Raw genomic sequence first — 16,191 nt, forward strand, 5'->3', positions numbered from 1 at the left:
CAGGGAGATAAAAGTCCCTGCAATAATTGGGACATATTTGTATTAAAATACAAAATTTAATTTACCTGACATTCAGATCTAACTGGGATGCCTTTATTTTATCAGGCAACAATATTTCTCACCCAGTGGGCAGCTGCTGCCTGGTCCTCTTACTGAAAACTGTTTGCCTAAGTAGCAGCCCTGAAAGAATACCCACCTCTTAACCCAGCATTTCCTCACAGTGTCTGTGTGCCTTTACTCCCAGCTGTTCCTATGAGGGCTCCGTTAGATGTTTCTCACTCTAGGAATTCTGAATTGCTAAGGAACGGGCAAACCACCAGATCTGACTCCCTTTAGCTTGGCCCTCAAGTACCCAAAATAAAATAATTTTGACTTTGAGCAAATGAAGATAAGACTCACCAGCATGGACCGAAATCCACTGCCTATGTAGCACATCTTTCCTTTCCATTCCTGCTTTAGAATGAAGTTATCATGGAAATAGAAATCTAACGTGAACATTTAGGATACATTTATAGTACCTTATTGATTTATAGTACCTTAGTTCTTTTAAAAGTGAGAGATCTGCTAGAGAACCAAGAGGCAGTAATTATATTTAAGTGCAAACCTGAAGAGAAAAATTAATTGAATGTGGAGAACGAGGCACCTGAGGTGAGGTAGTCCCAGTGAGTCCTGAGAGAGTGAACTCAGGCTACTTCTTTGAGATTTTCTCTTTATTGAGTCTGAGAAGAGCAGGAGGAAAAGACAGTATGAATTCAGGAGCATGCCAGAAGGCAGCACCAGCACTTCAGAAATCTTTCTCAGTGGCACAATCAATGCCCTTTCAAAGCATTCATTCATTACTTGTGCTTTTTAGACTAGCACAGTGTTTAAAAATATTCCTTCCTGCCACTGGTTTGGTCCTTGCTTGACAGGTAGCTTTGCTTTCACTCAGGTGATCAGAATACAAAAGGGTGGCCTAAGTGGCACCAGCTGCCCTGTTTAGACTTCCTACCTCCCAAGGGTCCTGTCAGTGTGATTTACAGTAAGCAGCCCTGAATCCCCCTCCTCTTGGACAAAGGACAGATGCACCTCAATTTACCTTAAGTAGAATTTATGGTTTTGCTTTTGAATGGTAAAATAAAATAAATAATTTATGGTAAAAAAAAAATTTTCCTATGTCTTGCCAGTGAGTTTCAGCCCTGGGCAAGTTCACTCTTGATTCAATGAGACCGAATGATGACAACATAATGTTCTTGTGGTGAAAGGGTTTATACCCAACTTTATTCCCTTGGTAGGAGTAAATAGAGTAAATAGCAATGTATTGCCCAACCATGTGTAGTAAGCAAGCTGACCAGGGTCAGGTGAGACTCCTGGCCATAGAACTTTCAATTTCTTTACAGCCTACCACAATTTTCTACACTGATGAGATGTTCTAGAAATGTGGGTCCTTGAAAAGGTACTTCATTGTTCCCTTGCTTTCATTCCTCCTCCGTTCTTTTACAAGGCTAACAACATTTCTAAATCTAAATACCAGATACCCTACCTTTCAATTTGAGGTTTTTCTTTTTAACAATTTGTATTTTTTAAAATTAAGATATCATTGATATGCAATCTTATGCTCAGGTTTCACATGAACAACATTGTGGTTACTACCTTCCCCCCTTATTATCAAGTCCCCACCACATACCCCATAACAGTCACTGTCCATCAGCATATTAGGATGTTATAGAGTCACTACTTGTCTTCTCTGTGCTATAGTGCCTTCTCCATGCCCCCCCTATCTTATGTGTGCTTATCATAATGCCCCTTATCCCTCCCTTCCCCCCCATACTCCCTTCCCCACCCCAAGTCCCTTCCCTTTGGTAACTGCTAGTCCATTCTTGGGTTCTGTGATTCTACTGCTGTTCTGTTCCTTCGGTTTTGCATTGTTCTTATGCTCCACAGATGAGTGAAATCATTTGGTACTTGCCTTTCTCCACCTGGCTTATTTCACTGAGCATAATACCCTCTAGCTCCATCCATGTTGTTGCAAATGGTAGGATTTGTTTTCTTCTTATGGCTGAATAATATTTCATTGTGTAAATGTACCACATCTTTATCCATTCGTCTACTGATGGACACTTAGGTTGCTTCCATGTCTTGGCTATTATAAATAGTGCTGTGATAAACATTGGGGTGCATATGTCTTTTTGAATCTGGGATCTTGTTTTCTTCAGGTAAATTCCTAGAAGTGGAATTCCCAGGTCAAATGGTATGTTTATTTTTAGTTTTTTGAGGAACCTCCATATTGTTTTCCACAATGGTTGAACTAATTTACATTCCCACCAGCAGTGGAAGGTTACCCTTTCCCCACATCCTCACCAGCATTTGTTGTTTGTCTTTTGGATGTTGGCCATCCTAACTGGTGTGAGGTGGTATCCATTGTGGTTTTAATTTGCATTTCTCTGATGATTAGCAATGTGGAGCATCTTTTCATGTGCCTGTTGGCCACTAAATTTCTTCTTTGGAGAAGTGTCTGTTCATACCCTCTGCCCATTTTTTAATCGGGTTATTTGCTTTTTTGGGTGTTGAGGCATGTGAGCTGTTTATATATTTTGGATGTTAACCCTTGTCAGTTATGTCATTTATGAATATATTCACCCATACTGTAGGATGCCTTTTTGTTCTGATGATGGTGTCCTTTGCTGTACAGAAGGCTTTTGGTTTGATGTAGTCCCAACTTGTTCATTTTAGCTTTTGTTTCCCTTACCCGAGGAGAAATGTTCATGAAAAAGTCAGTTTGAGTTTTTATGAACTCCAGCCTAAATCACAGTGCACAGTAGAAGGAAGAACATCTGGCTGGGAAGCAGAGGAGATAGGGTATGGTTGAAGGGTCTCCACTAACAAGCTGTGAGGGTCCAGAGAAGCTATCTCGTTTTTGTGGGTCTGTTCCTCTTCTAAAAGCTGCTACTGTTGACTTTATGTTCGCAAGGTTTGCCTCTTATTCTGAAGTTCTAGGATTCCTTTAGTATCCTCCCCCATCTCCATGTGCTCCTTTGAATTCGCAGAAGGCATTTAGATAAGCTTATTTAACAATTTTTTTTTTTCTGGGATAGTTCCTTAAAAAGAAAGTTAAGCTTACTTTAGTGTATGAGATTTAGAAAATAAGGAGATTGGATTTGAGAGCTCTCTGAATCTTGAGCCTCTTTTGGTGTTCTCAATTTATCACACTTCCCTAGAGGGCTCTTTTGTCTAGGCATGCAACAGTGTGGAATCCAGTAAATGGATAAGGAGATGAAACTCTGTGCATAATACACATCCTACTTATATTAATGTGTATAGTTTCATGTAAATGAGGTAATTGTTTATTTCATGTAAATAACTTAAAACACTGACTTACTTTTTTCAGGCACTTTGTTGTAAATGCATCAATTATAAGTTTTTAGTGTGATACTTTCTTTTATAATGTTCATTCAAGAAGTATTTATTGATAGGTGTTATAGGTAATATGATACATTTTTAGTATATACATACACCTACCTTAGCATCACTCAAATAAATATATAGTTTACCTATGAATAATGCAGGGGTTAGGGGTGCAGATCGCCCTGTACAGGTGCGAATCCATGTATAATTTTTGACTCACCCCAGATTTAACTACTAATAGCTTATTGTTGACTGGAAGCCTTCTGATAACATAAATGGCCGATTAACACATATTCTGTAAGTTTTATGTATTATACACTGTCTTCTTACAATAAAGCACAAGAGAAGAGAGTTTTTCAAATTGTTGCAAATCTCCAAAAAATTTTTCAATACATCTGTTGAGAAAAAAAATACCTGTGCAGTTCAAGCCTGTGTTGTTCAAGGGTCAACTGTACAGAAATTCCCATCACTTCAGAGAAAGTTCTTTAGTACCCTTTTCCTCAGGCAAATACTATTCTGATTTTTATCACCATAGATTATTTTGGCCTGTTCTTGAATATTAAATTATACAGTGTATGAATAAGGACAGAACTGTCAAGTAGTACAGACATGAATATTTTCAGCTAAAATCAAGGTAAGGTCCAGTGAGGAGTAAACTGGCTAGTAAGTGAGTAAAATGGAGAGCCAACTACTAAAAGTCACTTTGTTAAGCTAACTCAAACTTAATTAAATGAAAATGAAATCTGTAGTTTGGAAAACCCTCATACTGAGTGATGGCATTAACAGTGTTCACAAAATATTGAACCAATTTGGAAAAGGCATTAGAGAATGAAGAAGAAATGTTCATAGTCTCAAGAGAAGGAACTGCCCCCTTTCCTCCAACCCAAATCATTGGGTGGTAAGTAGAAGTTGCTAACAAGCTTTTGTTATCTTGGCCAGTTTATCACAGAGGACCCTAAGTGATTCAGTGTAGGTAGGAGATAGCATGTAGAGGATGAGATGATTTCAGAAATGGGAGAGGGGGTTTAGAAACAACATGAGTGGCCCAGGTCCAGATGGACTAGTTCTGTTATTGGTGGGCTTGGAAGGTAAGGTCAGGAGTAGCAGAATGGATACCAGAAGTACCTGTCACCCAAGTGGAATAGGCAGCCCAAGAGGAGAAACATAGGCTCCACTCTGCCCCAAATTCCCAAACTCTGGTAAGCCTCTGAAAACAAACGTTAGAAAGAATACAACTGGTTATGAAAAGATAGTATATCTCTTTTAATTAAAAAAAATCAATGTGTTGCCATATAAACCAATTGGACCAAACAGGACAGAAGCAATGCTCTGATGCCAACCAGGAGGGTACCCACACAGATTTAGCATGGCGGTGAGTCTTTATGTCTTTCGGTGAAGGCAAAGCCATTTGGTTGGCACTTCATAGGAGTATCTTTCCACTGTGTCTTCATCATACGGTATGTGCCACGAGTCTCCAGTTGTTTGCACCACTGTATCATAGCTGAGTATATACTGTAGAATTAAAAAGGGAACCAAACACTGAGAACAACACTGAAGGGTTAGCTAGTCATTTCCTTTTCTTTTCTGACAAGTTCTCAGTCTGCCTCAGGGATACTCTCCGTCTTTCTTAACAATGGATTTTCAAACAGCAGTCAGCTCAGTGAAGATGAACCCTAGTATTAGCAGTTCCTTTGTGGGGGGGGGGTTCCTTTTTAAGGTTAAAGACGCTCTGCAGGAACATCACATTTATAGGATACGATATTCCTTTGTTGCCTTTATTGGTTTTGTATGTGAGAGAAAAAATTCAAACATACAAAAGCAGAGAAATAGTGTAATGAACTCCTAAATACCCATCATTCAGCTGCAACCACTATTAACTACTGGCTAATCTTATTTTGTCCACACACCACCCACTTTCTCAGTGCCTCCAACTCCCAAGATTACTTTCAAGAAAATCTCAGATATTATGTCATTTCTTCTGCAATATTCAGTATGTGTCTCTAAAAGATGAGGACCTGTTTTGTAAATATAAAACAATAAATTTAAGAATTAATGATTTCTTAACATAATCAAATATCTACTGTTTACATGTCCCCAGTCATTATATGTGTCCATATGATGTACACTTGATTTATTTGCATAAGAATTGGAATAAGGTTATTACATTTTGGCTAAAAGATTAATTCTCTTTTAATCTAGAGCTTCCCTTTCCATCTCTACTTTTCTTGCAATTTTTTGTTGTTGAGGAAGCCAGGTCAATTGTCCTGTACTATTTCCTACAGTCTTCATTTTGCTGATTGAGCTGGAGTATCATTTGATACCATATATCCTATAAATGTTTGTTTTGTATGTTCTTTGACTGTGGACCATATTTACCATTGGCTGATTAATTTTTCTGGAATAACTCGCTTTTGGATTTTTCCCTATGCTATCACACAAGAGGCCTCCTTGTATTTACAGGAATCTAAACTAGAATCAGAGGACAAATGAACTGAGACTGGGCCATAGGAGTGGATTAACCAGAAAAAAGGACTTACTTAACAGAAGTAGAAATACAACAAACCATAAGGGACAAGGAATTCTGAGCTACTGCAAATAAATAGGAAAATAAAAACCATGGATGAGGAGTTGTAATTGATGACATGATTGCAGTCACAAGTGATAACATCTTAATGTGTTTTCAACATGTCAATTGATGTGAGGCTGGCCCACAAAAACTCCTCTGGTAGACTTTGTTTCCAGGAACTGGCTAATTTCAAATACCAAATGAAAATTGAGAATAAAACATTTAGAACCTTCAACTAGTTACATTCTTTGACTATGCCACATTCTTACTACATACTTGACTCTGTTGACATTTTATAGAGAATGGATAACATACCTGAAAGGTTATTTTTGATCCTGGAAGCCTATTAATAATTGCCAGCTGATGTCCCTGCTGCCACTTAAAGAAGAGGTGCTGGGTCTTGGCATCAGATAGACAGGCCTTGTGGTCCCGCAACAGATCTTTTGTGATAAACTTGCAGTGGTTGCCCGAGTGCAGTGTGGCATACAAAAGGAACGGATCATCCTCTGAGCTGAGCCAGGCATAAGAAAAGACACAATCAAGCACCCCCCAAGGAGGCAGAGGATAGCTTTTGTTGCCATGCTTTCCCTTTTTTTTTTTTCTTTACCATGCTTTCCCTTTTTATTCCACTTTCCTCAGAGGTACTCTGTATTCTTAACTGTCATGATAAATCTCAGCAATTCTTATGAACAACCTGCAAGTGCTTAGCTGATAGACAACACTATCTACAGCACAGACGGAAAGCTTAGGGGAAGGGAATGCTAATGCTTGGCACTCTCATCTCAACTGGGCCCTTCCACTAGAAAGAGGAATCTAACAACAATTCTTTCTTCACACTCACAAGCTGGTTCTCTGTTCCCAGGGCGTTTTTCCTCATCTACCACAGAGCACACCTTCTCCCTGTCCTCACTCAAATTCAAAATCCACAATACTAATAATTCAGGATAACACTTTCTTGCAAGCCATGAAAAATAACAGGCTGTCCTCAGAGCTGAAACTGTTATCTCAAAGCAGCTTCTGGACAGTCACCCAGAGCAGCACCCAAAGGCATCTCCTGTTTTAAGAACCAGTGATTCAGTGTCTCCAGTGGACCTCAACAGCAGCACTTAGCATGATAGCACATGTGCTATAAAAATGGCAGTAGCTACTTTGGTTTAGGGTGTTGGGACTGCAACTTGTGATATGCCTTATGCCTTGATCCCGATGACCCAAAGTAAGACCATTTGAGGTTTACCTTATACTGAAGTACTTCAACTGAAATGAAATGACTGGAATCTGCCTTTAAAAATCTCCCAGAGAGAGGAGAAGAAAAAAAGTATGGGTGTTCATATGGAACAAGATTAGCAAAATTATGGTAATTGTTGGAGCTAGGAGATAGTTATGTGGGGATTCGCTATACTTTTCTCTCTAGCATAAGTCTGAAAAGGCTTCTTTGACATAATAGTGGAAAATAGACTTAATGTTAAAAACCTAAAATATTTAAATCTAAAGCCATAGAAGGTCATTGAATCAATCTTTACGACTGGGTTTGGAATTTCAGCAGATGCAATAAATACAGGCCCCAAACCAAGCATGCATTTATCCAATTCTTCAACCTAAGAAAAATAAAAAAAGGATGATGACAGCAACTAATACCTAATATATATGTTTTCCATGAACTTGATGCCATGCCAAGAGTTTTACACATTATTTACAAGCATTATCTCATTTAACCTTCACAACAACCCCATGAGGTTCACATACAAAAAAAAAAAAAAAAAAAGAAGACACGGAAAGGACAGAGAAGGGAAACACCTTCCCAGATAGGAATGGCAGGGCCATGTTCTATGCCTGGGTAGACTAATTCCCAAGCCTGTGCTCCTAATGTCTACCCAATGATGTCTAAAGTGATTGTGTGAAGACCATCATTACTGTCTTCTATTCTTAGAGACAAGGAAGCACCCCCTCCTATGAATAAATAAAAGGACTTAGCTAAAGAAAAAGGGATTTGTTTTGATATCTGAATGAGGGGAATTTTATTATTTTATTTGAAATGTCACTACATTGTAATATACAATATAAATCATGTTAATTAATTAATTAATTAATTTTATTAAGGTATCATTGATATACACTCTAATGAAGGTTTCACAAGAAAAACATGTAGTTATTATATTCACCTTTATTATCGAGTCCCCCCCAATACTCCATTGCAGTCACTGTCCATCAGTGCAGTAAGATGCCACAGAGTCACTGTCTTCTCTGTACTACACTGTCTTCCCTGTGACCCCACATATACCATGTGCCCCAATCATGATACCTCACAATCCCCTTCTCCCTCCCTCCCTCCGGCTCTCCCCCACCCCTCCCCTTTGGTAACCACTAGTCCCTTCTTGGACTCTGTGAGTTGGCTGTTATTTTGTTCCTTCAGTTTTGCATCATTGTTATACTCTACAAATGAGGGAAATCATTTTGTATTTGTCTTTCTCTGCCTGACTTATTTCACTGACCATAACACCCTCTAGCTCTATCCATGTTGTTGCAAATGGTAGGATTTGTTTTCTTCTTATCGCTGCATAATATTCCATTGTGTATATGTACCACATCTTATCCATTCATCTACTGACAGATGGACACTTAGGTTGCTTCCGTATTTTGGCTATTGTAAATAGAGCTGCAAAAAACATAGCGGTGCATATGTCTTTTTGAATCTAAAATCTTGCTTTCTTTGGGTAAATTCCTAGGAGTGGAATTCCTGGGTCAAATGTATGTCTATTTTTAGTTTTTTGAGGAACCTCCATACTGCTTTCCACAATGGTTGAACTAGCTTACATTCTCACCAGCAGTGTATGAGGGTTCCCCTTTCTCCGCATCCTCACCAGCATTTGTTGTTCCTAGTCTTTTCTATATTGGCCATCTAACTGCTGTGAGGTGATATCTCACTGTGGTTTTAATTTGCATTTCCCTGATAATTAGTGATGTGGAGCATCTTTTCATGTGTCTGTTGGCCATCTGAATTTCTTCTTTGGAGAATTGTCTGTTCATATCCTCCGCCCATTTTTTAATAGGGTTATTTGCTTTTTGGGTGTTGAGGTGTGTGAGTTCTTTATATACTTTGGATGTTTGTTAATTTAATTTTAATGTGATTATTTATCAATAATGTCTATTGTAAGTCCCAAGAGGGCAGGGACTTGGTCTTGTTCACTGCTGTATCTTCCAGAACACAGCAAGTGCTCATATTTATAAAATACTTGTTAAATGATCTATTTAGGACCTTATGGTATTCATTCTGTACACTAATCTCACTTCTGAGTTTATCTTCCTCTCATTTCTCCTTTATCCTGATTTCCTCATCTATTTAAATGTATCCTGCTGTAGAATTTTTGTAAGCTGTCTCAAATCTTTCTTTTGGAATGAAACTGAGTATACATACATACATATACACACATGCACTTCAAAAATGGCAAAAACAGGTAACTAACAAGCAGATAACTGTAGCCTAGTGTGATTCACCTATTACCTCTAGTACTTACATGTCATCAGCAAAGAAACAGCTGGCTTGCTTTTGCACCTTTTCCATCTCAACCCTTTTCCACCGGGAAGTCTGCCTTAGCATGTGCTTCCGGCCCAGGACCAGCAGTCGCAGATTCTCCTTGGCTAGTTGAGAGACCACATCCAATAGCTAAAAAACACAAAACCAGTCCCCAGGAGGGTCAAGGAAAAAATCTCAAGTAAGCAGTGTGATCCTTCCAAGTGGTCACCTCATGGCTGAAATATTCTTTTCTGGTAAGGGGTGAGAAAACATCCCTTAAAATAATTTTCCATCTTTGGAAGCCTCAGGAAATGCTTCCTTATTACAAACTAATGTATATACATACCTGCCCACTGGTCAGGCTTTATTAGATACAGGAATGTTTTCTAAGCCTAGACTAGATGATTTGTTTTTTAAACTGTGTTCCCTAGAGTCCACTAGGGGGTACAGAGAGGCTCAAGGGGGTGGGGGTTTTGTTCCTATACACTCCAACTATTTTAACCAAAACAGCTCAGCATTTGTATATTTATATATTGGTATTCTGCATACGTTTTCACTTGAATAAAGGGCTCTACTCCTTATTTTAAACGTTTGTAAATGGTTGGACTAGTGACTTTTCAGCCAGCTTTTCTATGTCATGATACTGCCGAGACTGCTACCTTTCACTGATACCCCTTTTTCCATTCAAAGATCAGTCATCTTCCATTCTGTAGCCTAGTTTCTAGTCAGTGAATTTACCACATTCTCTCCACTTCCTACCTGTCCTGAGTTCACATGAATTCCTCTCAAAAGGAATTTTGGATTTTTAACTTATCTAGTACATTGGTGAGCTTGCCTGCATTCAATTGTTCATAAAAGAGTTCATAGATTACTTTCATGTACAACCTATTAAACTAAGGTATCAATGGATATTATTAAGGAAAATAAAAGCTAATGAAAAATGATAATTTGTTATGTAATAGTGTATCTGAAATATGAACGTTTTTTAACTAAGAACTGATGGACCTACAAAAAAACAAGTTGAAAGTGACTGAAGTAATCATTAATGTTCTTGGGCTTAGGCTGGAAAGGCTCTGATTTTAGTCTAGCTCCCCCTTACTAATAATTTCTTCCCATGTAGATTTTCAGGATATTATTTAGAATTTCATTCATTTAATCAATAAAATTTCATTCATTATTTGGTCAGCTATCAAATACTGCTTTTGCACTCATTATGTCTAATACACATGTAGACTCTGACAATCTAATGATGAATTAGCACAAACTGAATTTTTAATATTATTATCTAATGCTTTGGATTTATGTTGGTGTTTTGTCCATTCCACTCCATTACTAATCCTATTATTTTAGAGAATAATAGTTGGCTTTATTATCCCTAATTAAGACACAGAATGGACACAACTTTCCCACTGAATGTGAGCTAATACTCAAGCAGAAGAGTATACTAAGACCAGTGTGAAGACTCTAAACCCAGAGCTTTACAACCAGTAAAATATAATTCTTTCCTTCAAAGCTAGGAGTAATGGCTTCTGTGTTAACACTTATTTCCCAGGCTTTTCTATGTATAATGCACATGGCGGGTTAAAAGACATCGTCCTTGCTTTAAATGCCTAATAATTTTCTCACCCTACTGTCAAGGCTAGGAAAAGATATTTGCTGGCTATACATATGTAGATATATTAGATGGTTAATAAACATTTTATGATTGGCTGAAGAATATACCCAACATTTATTTTTATCTGTCATAAAACTCATTATTGAAAACTCAAAAAATACAGGCCAGAATAAATATGAAAGAAAAAACTACTCACATCTTACTTCCCAAAGATTGTTACCATATATTTACCAGTTTTTTTATTCTATGCATTTTTATATAATCTTATAAACTATTACTTTAAACATTAGGCTAGTAACCAAAAGCAAACATGTATACTATAAGGAAGTCTGTTTCATGGATCCAAACACCTCAACAGACACCCTCCTTTGGAATGCACTTACAACATTCCTTTCTTAAAGCTATGTTGAGATTACAGATTATTTTCAATGAGCCCCATTACAAAATGGCAAATGGATTCATTAAGAAGAATGACAATTACTTTTTTAAATGTCTATATGAATTCCCACAAAGTTATAGTAAAGATACCAAAAAAAAAAAAATTCAGCCAAAATCAACTGAAACTTGATTGCTTAAGTTTCCATGCCACTGGGAAAACAGGCTTAAAGAAAAACATAATTGGGTCTTCACAGCTATACCTTGTTTTAGATAATGGCCTGAGCTTACTAATATTAAGACAGGGACCCAAAGAAGAGCAGAAAACGTTTAGCCCGGACTACTCCAGGGCACTATCTTGTGGCTTAGAGGTCTCTACTAGCAGCAGCTCTCTGAGAACAATGCAACAAAAGAGAATAAAGGAAAGACAGATCAATGCGCAGAATAAAGGCACTGACTTGAAACTTTGTGCCAGTCTAGCTTCATAATTCCTCTGGGGTAAATTCTAAGGCTGGATCCAGTGGACTGAGTCAGAGTCAGAGGTATACTCAGAATAGCAAGGAAAAAGAAAGTTCACCTTAATTCTATGTTAGATCAAAAATAAAACTGTGAGGGATTTCCACTTCTGGGAAGATGGAGTAGATGTAACTTTTCCCTATCTCTTTTACTAAGTACAACTAAAAACTCCAGACATTTTACATAAAAGTAGACTCTGAAAGGTAGAGAGAAAAAGGCAGACTGGTTAGGTACCCTGGGACATGAGGAATGACATGTTGATGAGTCCCTTGGATATTCTTTTTGCCTCATGTATCCTAGACTTGGGAGGTGAAGAAGCTGGTAACCTGGAAATGCCAATGGATGCAGATAAAAGCCTGTTCTCTCTAGCCAAAGGACAAGGAAAGAGGTAGTCTAGTATGACAGAAACCTTGTTAAAGTGATGACACCAGCAGACTGTGATGTTATGTATGTGTGTGTTAATACATACACAAACATACATATATATATACTACCTAGAGCAACCATTAAAAATGCTATACAAAGAAATACATTCAAAAACACTATAAAAACTAATCAAACTAACAACAAAAACATACTAGAGGTTCATAAAAATAGAATTCTAAAAAAAGTTCAAGCAGCCCATAGGAAGGCAAGAAAAATAAAACTGAAAAACAAAAAATGAAATGGCAGGCTAAGTCCCAACATATCAATAATAACATGAACTATAAAGGGCTTTAGTATACTAATTACAAGAGAGGTTGGCATAGTGGGTTAGAAAATAACCCAATTATATGCTATCTAAAAGAAACCCACTTCAAATATGAAAATACAGGCTGGTAAAAAGTATATGGATGGAGTAAGAACTATCATGCAAACATTTATCAAAGGAAAACCAGAGTAGCTCCATTAATATTGAGTAGACCCAAGCAAAGAAAATTACCAGAGCATAGAGAGGCATCATATAATGATAAAAGGGTTAATTCATCAAGAAGACACAGCAATCCTAATCAATCATGTGTGAACCAAACCACAGAGATGCCAAGATAACAGAATTTAAAGGAGAAATAGGCAAACACAATACTTATAGTTGGAGACTTCAATACCCCTCTCTCAACAACTGAGAGAACTAGACAGGAAATCAGTATACAGAGGAACTCAACACCACCATCCATGTTCATGATTTGGAAGACTCAAGACAGTAAAGATGTAAATTCTCCCCAAACTGATGTATGGGTTTAATGCAATTCATTTCAAAATCCCAGCAAGACTTTTTGTAGATACAGACAAGATCATTCTAAACTTGTATGGAAAAGCAGAGGAAGAATAGCTAAAACAATTTTGGAAAAAGATAAAGTGGGAAAAATCAGTCTTTGTCCTTTTAAGCCTTTTTATACAGCTACAGTAATCTAAATTGTGTAATATTGGTGGAAGGATAGACATATACACCAACAGAACAGAATACATGATCCAGAAACAGACCCATACTAAATGCAAAGGAAAGATAACCTTTTGAGCAAATGGTGCTGAAGCAATTGGACATCCATAATGAAAAAATGAACCTCTATCTTACACCTTATACAAAAAATTAAATCAAAATGGATCATGGACTTAAACATAAAATGTAAACTATACAGTTTTAGAAAAAAATCTAGGAGAAAAATCCTCATGATATAGAGCTAGGCAAAGGCTTGACACCTCAAACACCATCCATAAATAGAAAAAATTGATAAACTGGTTCATCAAAATTAAAAATGCTTGTTCTGTAAAAGGCCCTGTTAAAAAGTTGAAAAGACAAGTTATCAATGGGGAGAAAGTATTTCAAACTAGGTATTCAACAAAGAACTAATATCTAGGACATATGAAGAACTCTCCAAACTCAACAGTTAAAAAAAGCAAACAAACAGAACATGAACACAGGCCTTCCACTGCAGAAAACACACAGATGATAAATTAGCACATGGAAAGGTGTGCAACACTGTTAGCCAGTGAGGAAATGCAAATTATAACCCAATGAGATATCATGACACACCTATCAGAATGGCTAAAATAAAAATACAGCTTTATACCAAATGCTGGTGAGGATGTGGAGAAACTGAGTCACTCATGTACTGATATTGGGAATTTAAAATGGTGCAGCCACTTTGGAAAACAATTTGGAAGTTTCTTATAAAACTAAACATGCAAGTAATACATGAGTTTCTGGGCATATATCCCAGAGAAATGAAGACTGTTCACATTAAACTTGTACATAAATGGTTACCTACTTAGGTTTATTCATAGTGGCCAAAATCTGGAAACAATCTAGGTGTCCTTCAAAATGTTAATAGCTAAACTGTGGTATATCCAAACTATGGAATATCAATCGGTAATAAAAAGAAACCAACTATTGATATCACAATAACCTGGACTGATCACCACAGTAAGACACAAAAGGTTATGTACTGTGTGATTCCACTTACATAACATTCCTGAAAAGAGCAAATTATAAAAACCGAGAACAGATCAGTGGTGGCCCTAGGCTAAGCAAGGCGTGAGATCAGAAGAGAAGTAGGTATGGCTATTACAGGGCAACACAATAGATCCTTATGGTGATGGAAATGTTGTCTATCTTGACTGTATCAATGTCAACATCCTGGTTGTGATAGTTGTGATGTCATATATAATATAGTTTGTCAAAATATTACTGTTGGAAGAAATTAGGTAAAATATACATGAGATTGCTCTGTATAATTTCTTACATGTGCGTATGAGTCTACAAATCTTGAAATAAAAAGTAAATAAAGCCAAAACAAAACAAAACCTCTGAAACACCAAACTGGGACATCTAAGGAAGACCAAAGGAGTATGTGACAGATATCCAGTGTGTACAGCATAGTCAATATTCCATAAAAGGCAATCCTCCTTTGAGACTATAAACATCGAATAGGTTTAGATGAGAGAAATAAGGAAGAGTTTTCTTGAGCCCAGGGCAATCGTGAGCAGAGAAGCTGGGATCCACTCTGGGCTCTTCTCAACCTGGAGAACCCAGAGGTGGTAGGGACAGTTCTGGGCTTGCCTAAGGGGTCTGGAATCTGGGCCACTTAATAGAGCAAAATGAACAGTGGAGCCCATTCTAGAGAATATCTAAAATATCCAAATTGATTCTGGAACTCAGGGTACTCAGTATCTCAAGGTTAACTTTGGATCAGATCTACCCGCTACCCTACTCCCCACCTACCTTACCCCCAATACGGCTCCTTAAGATGTCTAAAGTATAATTCCCCCAAAACCAGAAGAGCAAGAACAAATTTCAGATTAATACTTGCTGCAAACATTTTCTGGTTTGGCTTCCATTCTAATTTGATTGATCTCCTGCAGGAACAGATTATGAGGCTTTTTTTTTTATTAAGTCAAAAGTGATAACACTTACTTTTGGCATAAAATTGCTAAAGGTAGTTCCTGAGCTTAGGGTAAAAATACATTTGGCAGGGCTACATGTGTTAGAAATAACTATGTGTAGGTATGCTCAGGAAGTAAAAATTCTGCCTGGGAATGGCAAAGGCTGATGAGAGCAAGAGCTTTTCTGAGTAATCCTAAACAGTGAGTGTAACTTCCTTTCCCTACTCTTAAGATATTACCTCCCCCACTGCAGTCTCTGGCACTTCCTGGGCTATGTAGACTGTTGATCTAAAGAACTCTTAAGCCTTTGGGATCTGTTATCTGCAGAAATTAGAGGTTCCGTGCCAGTTCTTCAGCAAGATATCTATAATCAATATATGTCATATATAAGAATATTCATTATCTTGTAATGATAAATAAAATAGGATGCCTTCAGGAAATAGAGTTTTGGAAACAACTCAAATGTCCATCAGTAAATGAATAAACAAAATGTGATATATATATACAATGGAATGTCATTCAGTCTCAAAAAGGAATAAAATTTGGACATACTTTACAACATGGATAAACCTCAAAAACATTATGTTCCATGAAATAAGCCAGACACAAAAGGACAAACATTGTATGATTCCACTTATATGAAGGACCCAGAGGAGTCAAATTCATAGGAACAGAAAATAGAATGGTGGTTGCCAGGGGCTAGGGAAGGCGGGAATGGTAAGTTATTGTTTAATGGGTACAGTTTCAGTTGGGGAAGATGAAAAAATTCTACAGATGGATGGTAGTGAAGGTTGCATAACAATGTGAAGTACTTAATGCCACTGCACTATACACTTAAAAATGGTTAAAATGGTAAGGTTTATG

The 16,191-nt window shown here is 37.4% G+C and overlaps 1 protein-coding gene and 1 long non-coding RNA gene across 4 annotated transcripts in view; one reads left to right on the forward strand and one right to left on the reverse strand.

The window, feature by feature from the left end:
* The window catches only part of LOC140843094 (uncharacterized), a 59,830-nt gene that overhangs the window by 12,220 nt on the left and 31,419 nt on the right, over nt 1–16,191 (forward strand). The window lies entirely within an intron of this gene.
* The window catches only part of PRORP (protein only RNase P catalytic subunit), a 169,616-nt gene continuing 155,272 nt past the window's right edge, over nt 1,848–16,191 (reverse strand). Inside the window, exons 6-8 of one of the 2 annotated variants that reach the window (XM_037025496.2) lie at nt 9,463–9,611; nt 6,266–6,461; nt 1,848–4,896 (exon numbers count right to left, since the gene is read on the reverse strand). In XM_037025496.2, coding sequence (XP_036881391.1) covers nt 4,765–4,896; nt 6,266–6,461; nt 9,463–9,611 — 477 coding nt within the window. In that variant the 3' untranslated portion in view covers nt 1,848–4,764. The remainder of the gene's footprint in view (nt 4,897–6,265; nt 6,462–9,462; nt 9,612–16,191) is intronic. The other variant, XM_037025495.2, reaches the window with a different exon arrangement.

This window comes from Manis javanica, chromosome 8 (genome assembly GCF_040802235.1).
Source record: "Manis javanica isolate MJ-LG chromosome 8, MJ_LKY, whole genome shotgun sequence".
NCBI classification, from domain to species: Eukaryota; Metazoa; Chordata; class Mammalia; order Pholidota; family Manidae; genus Manis; species Manis javanica.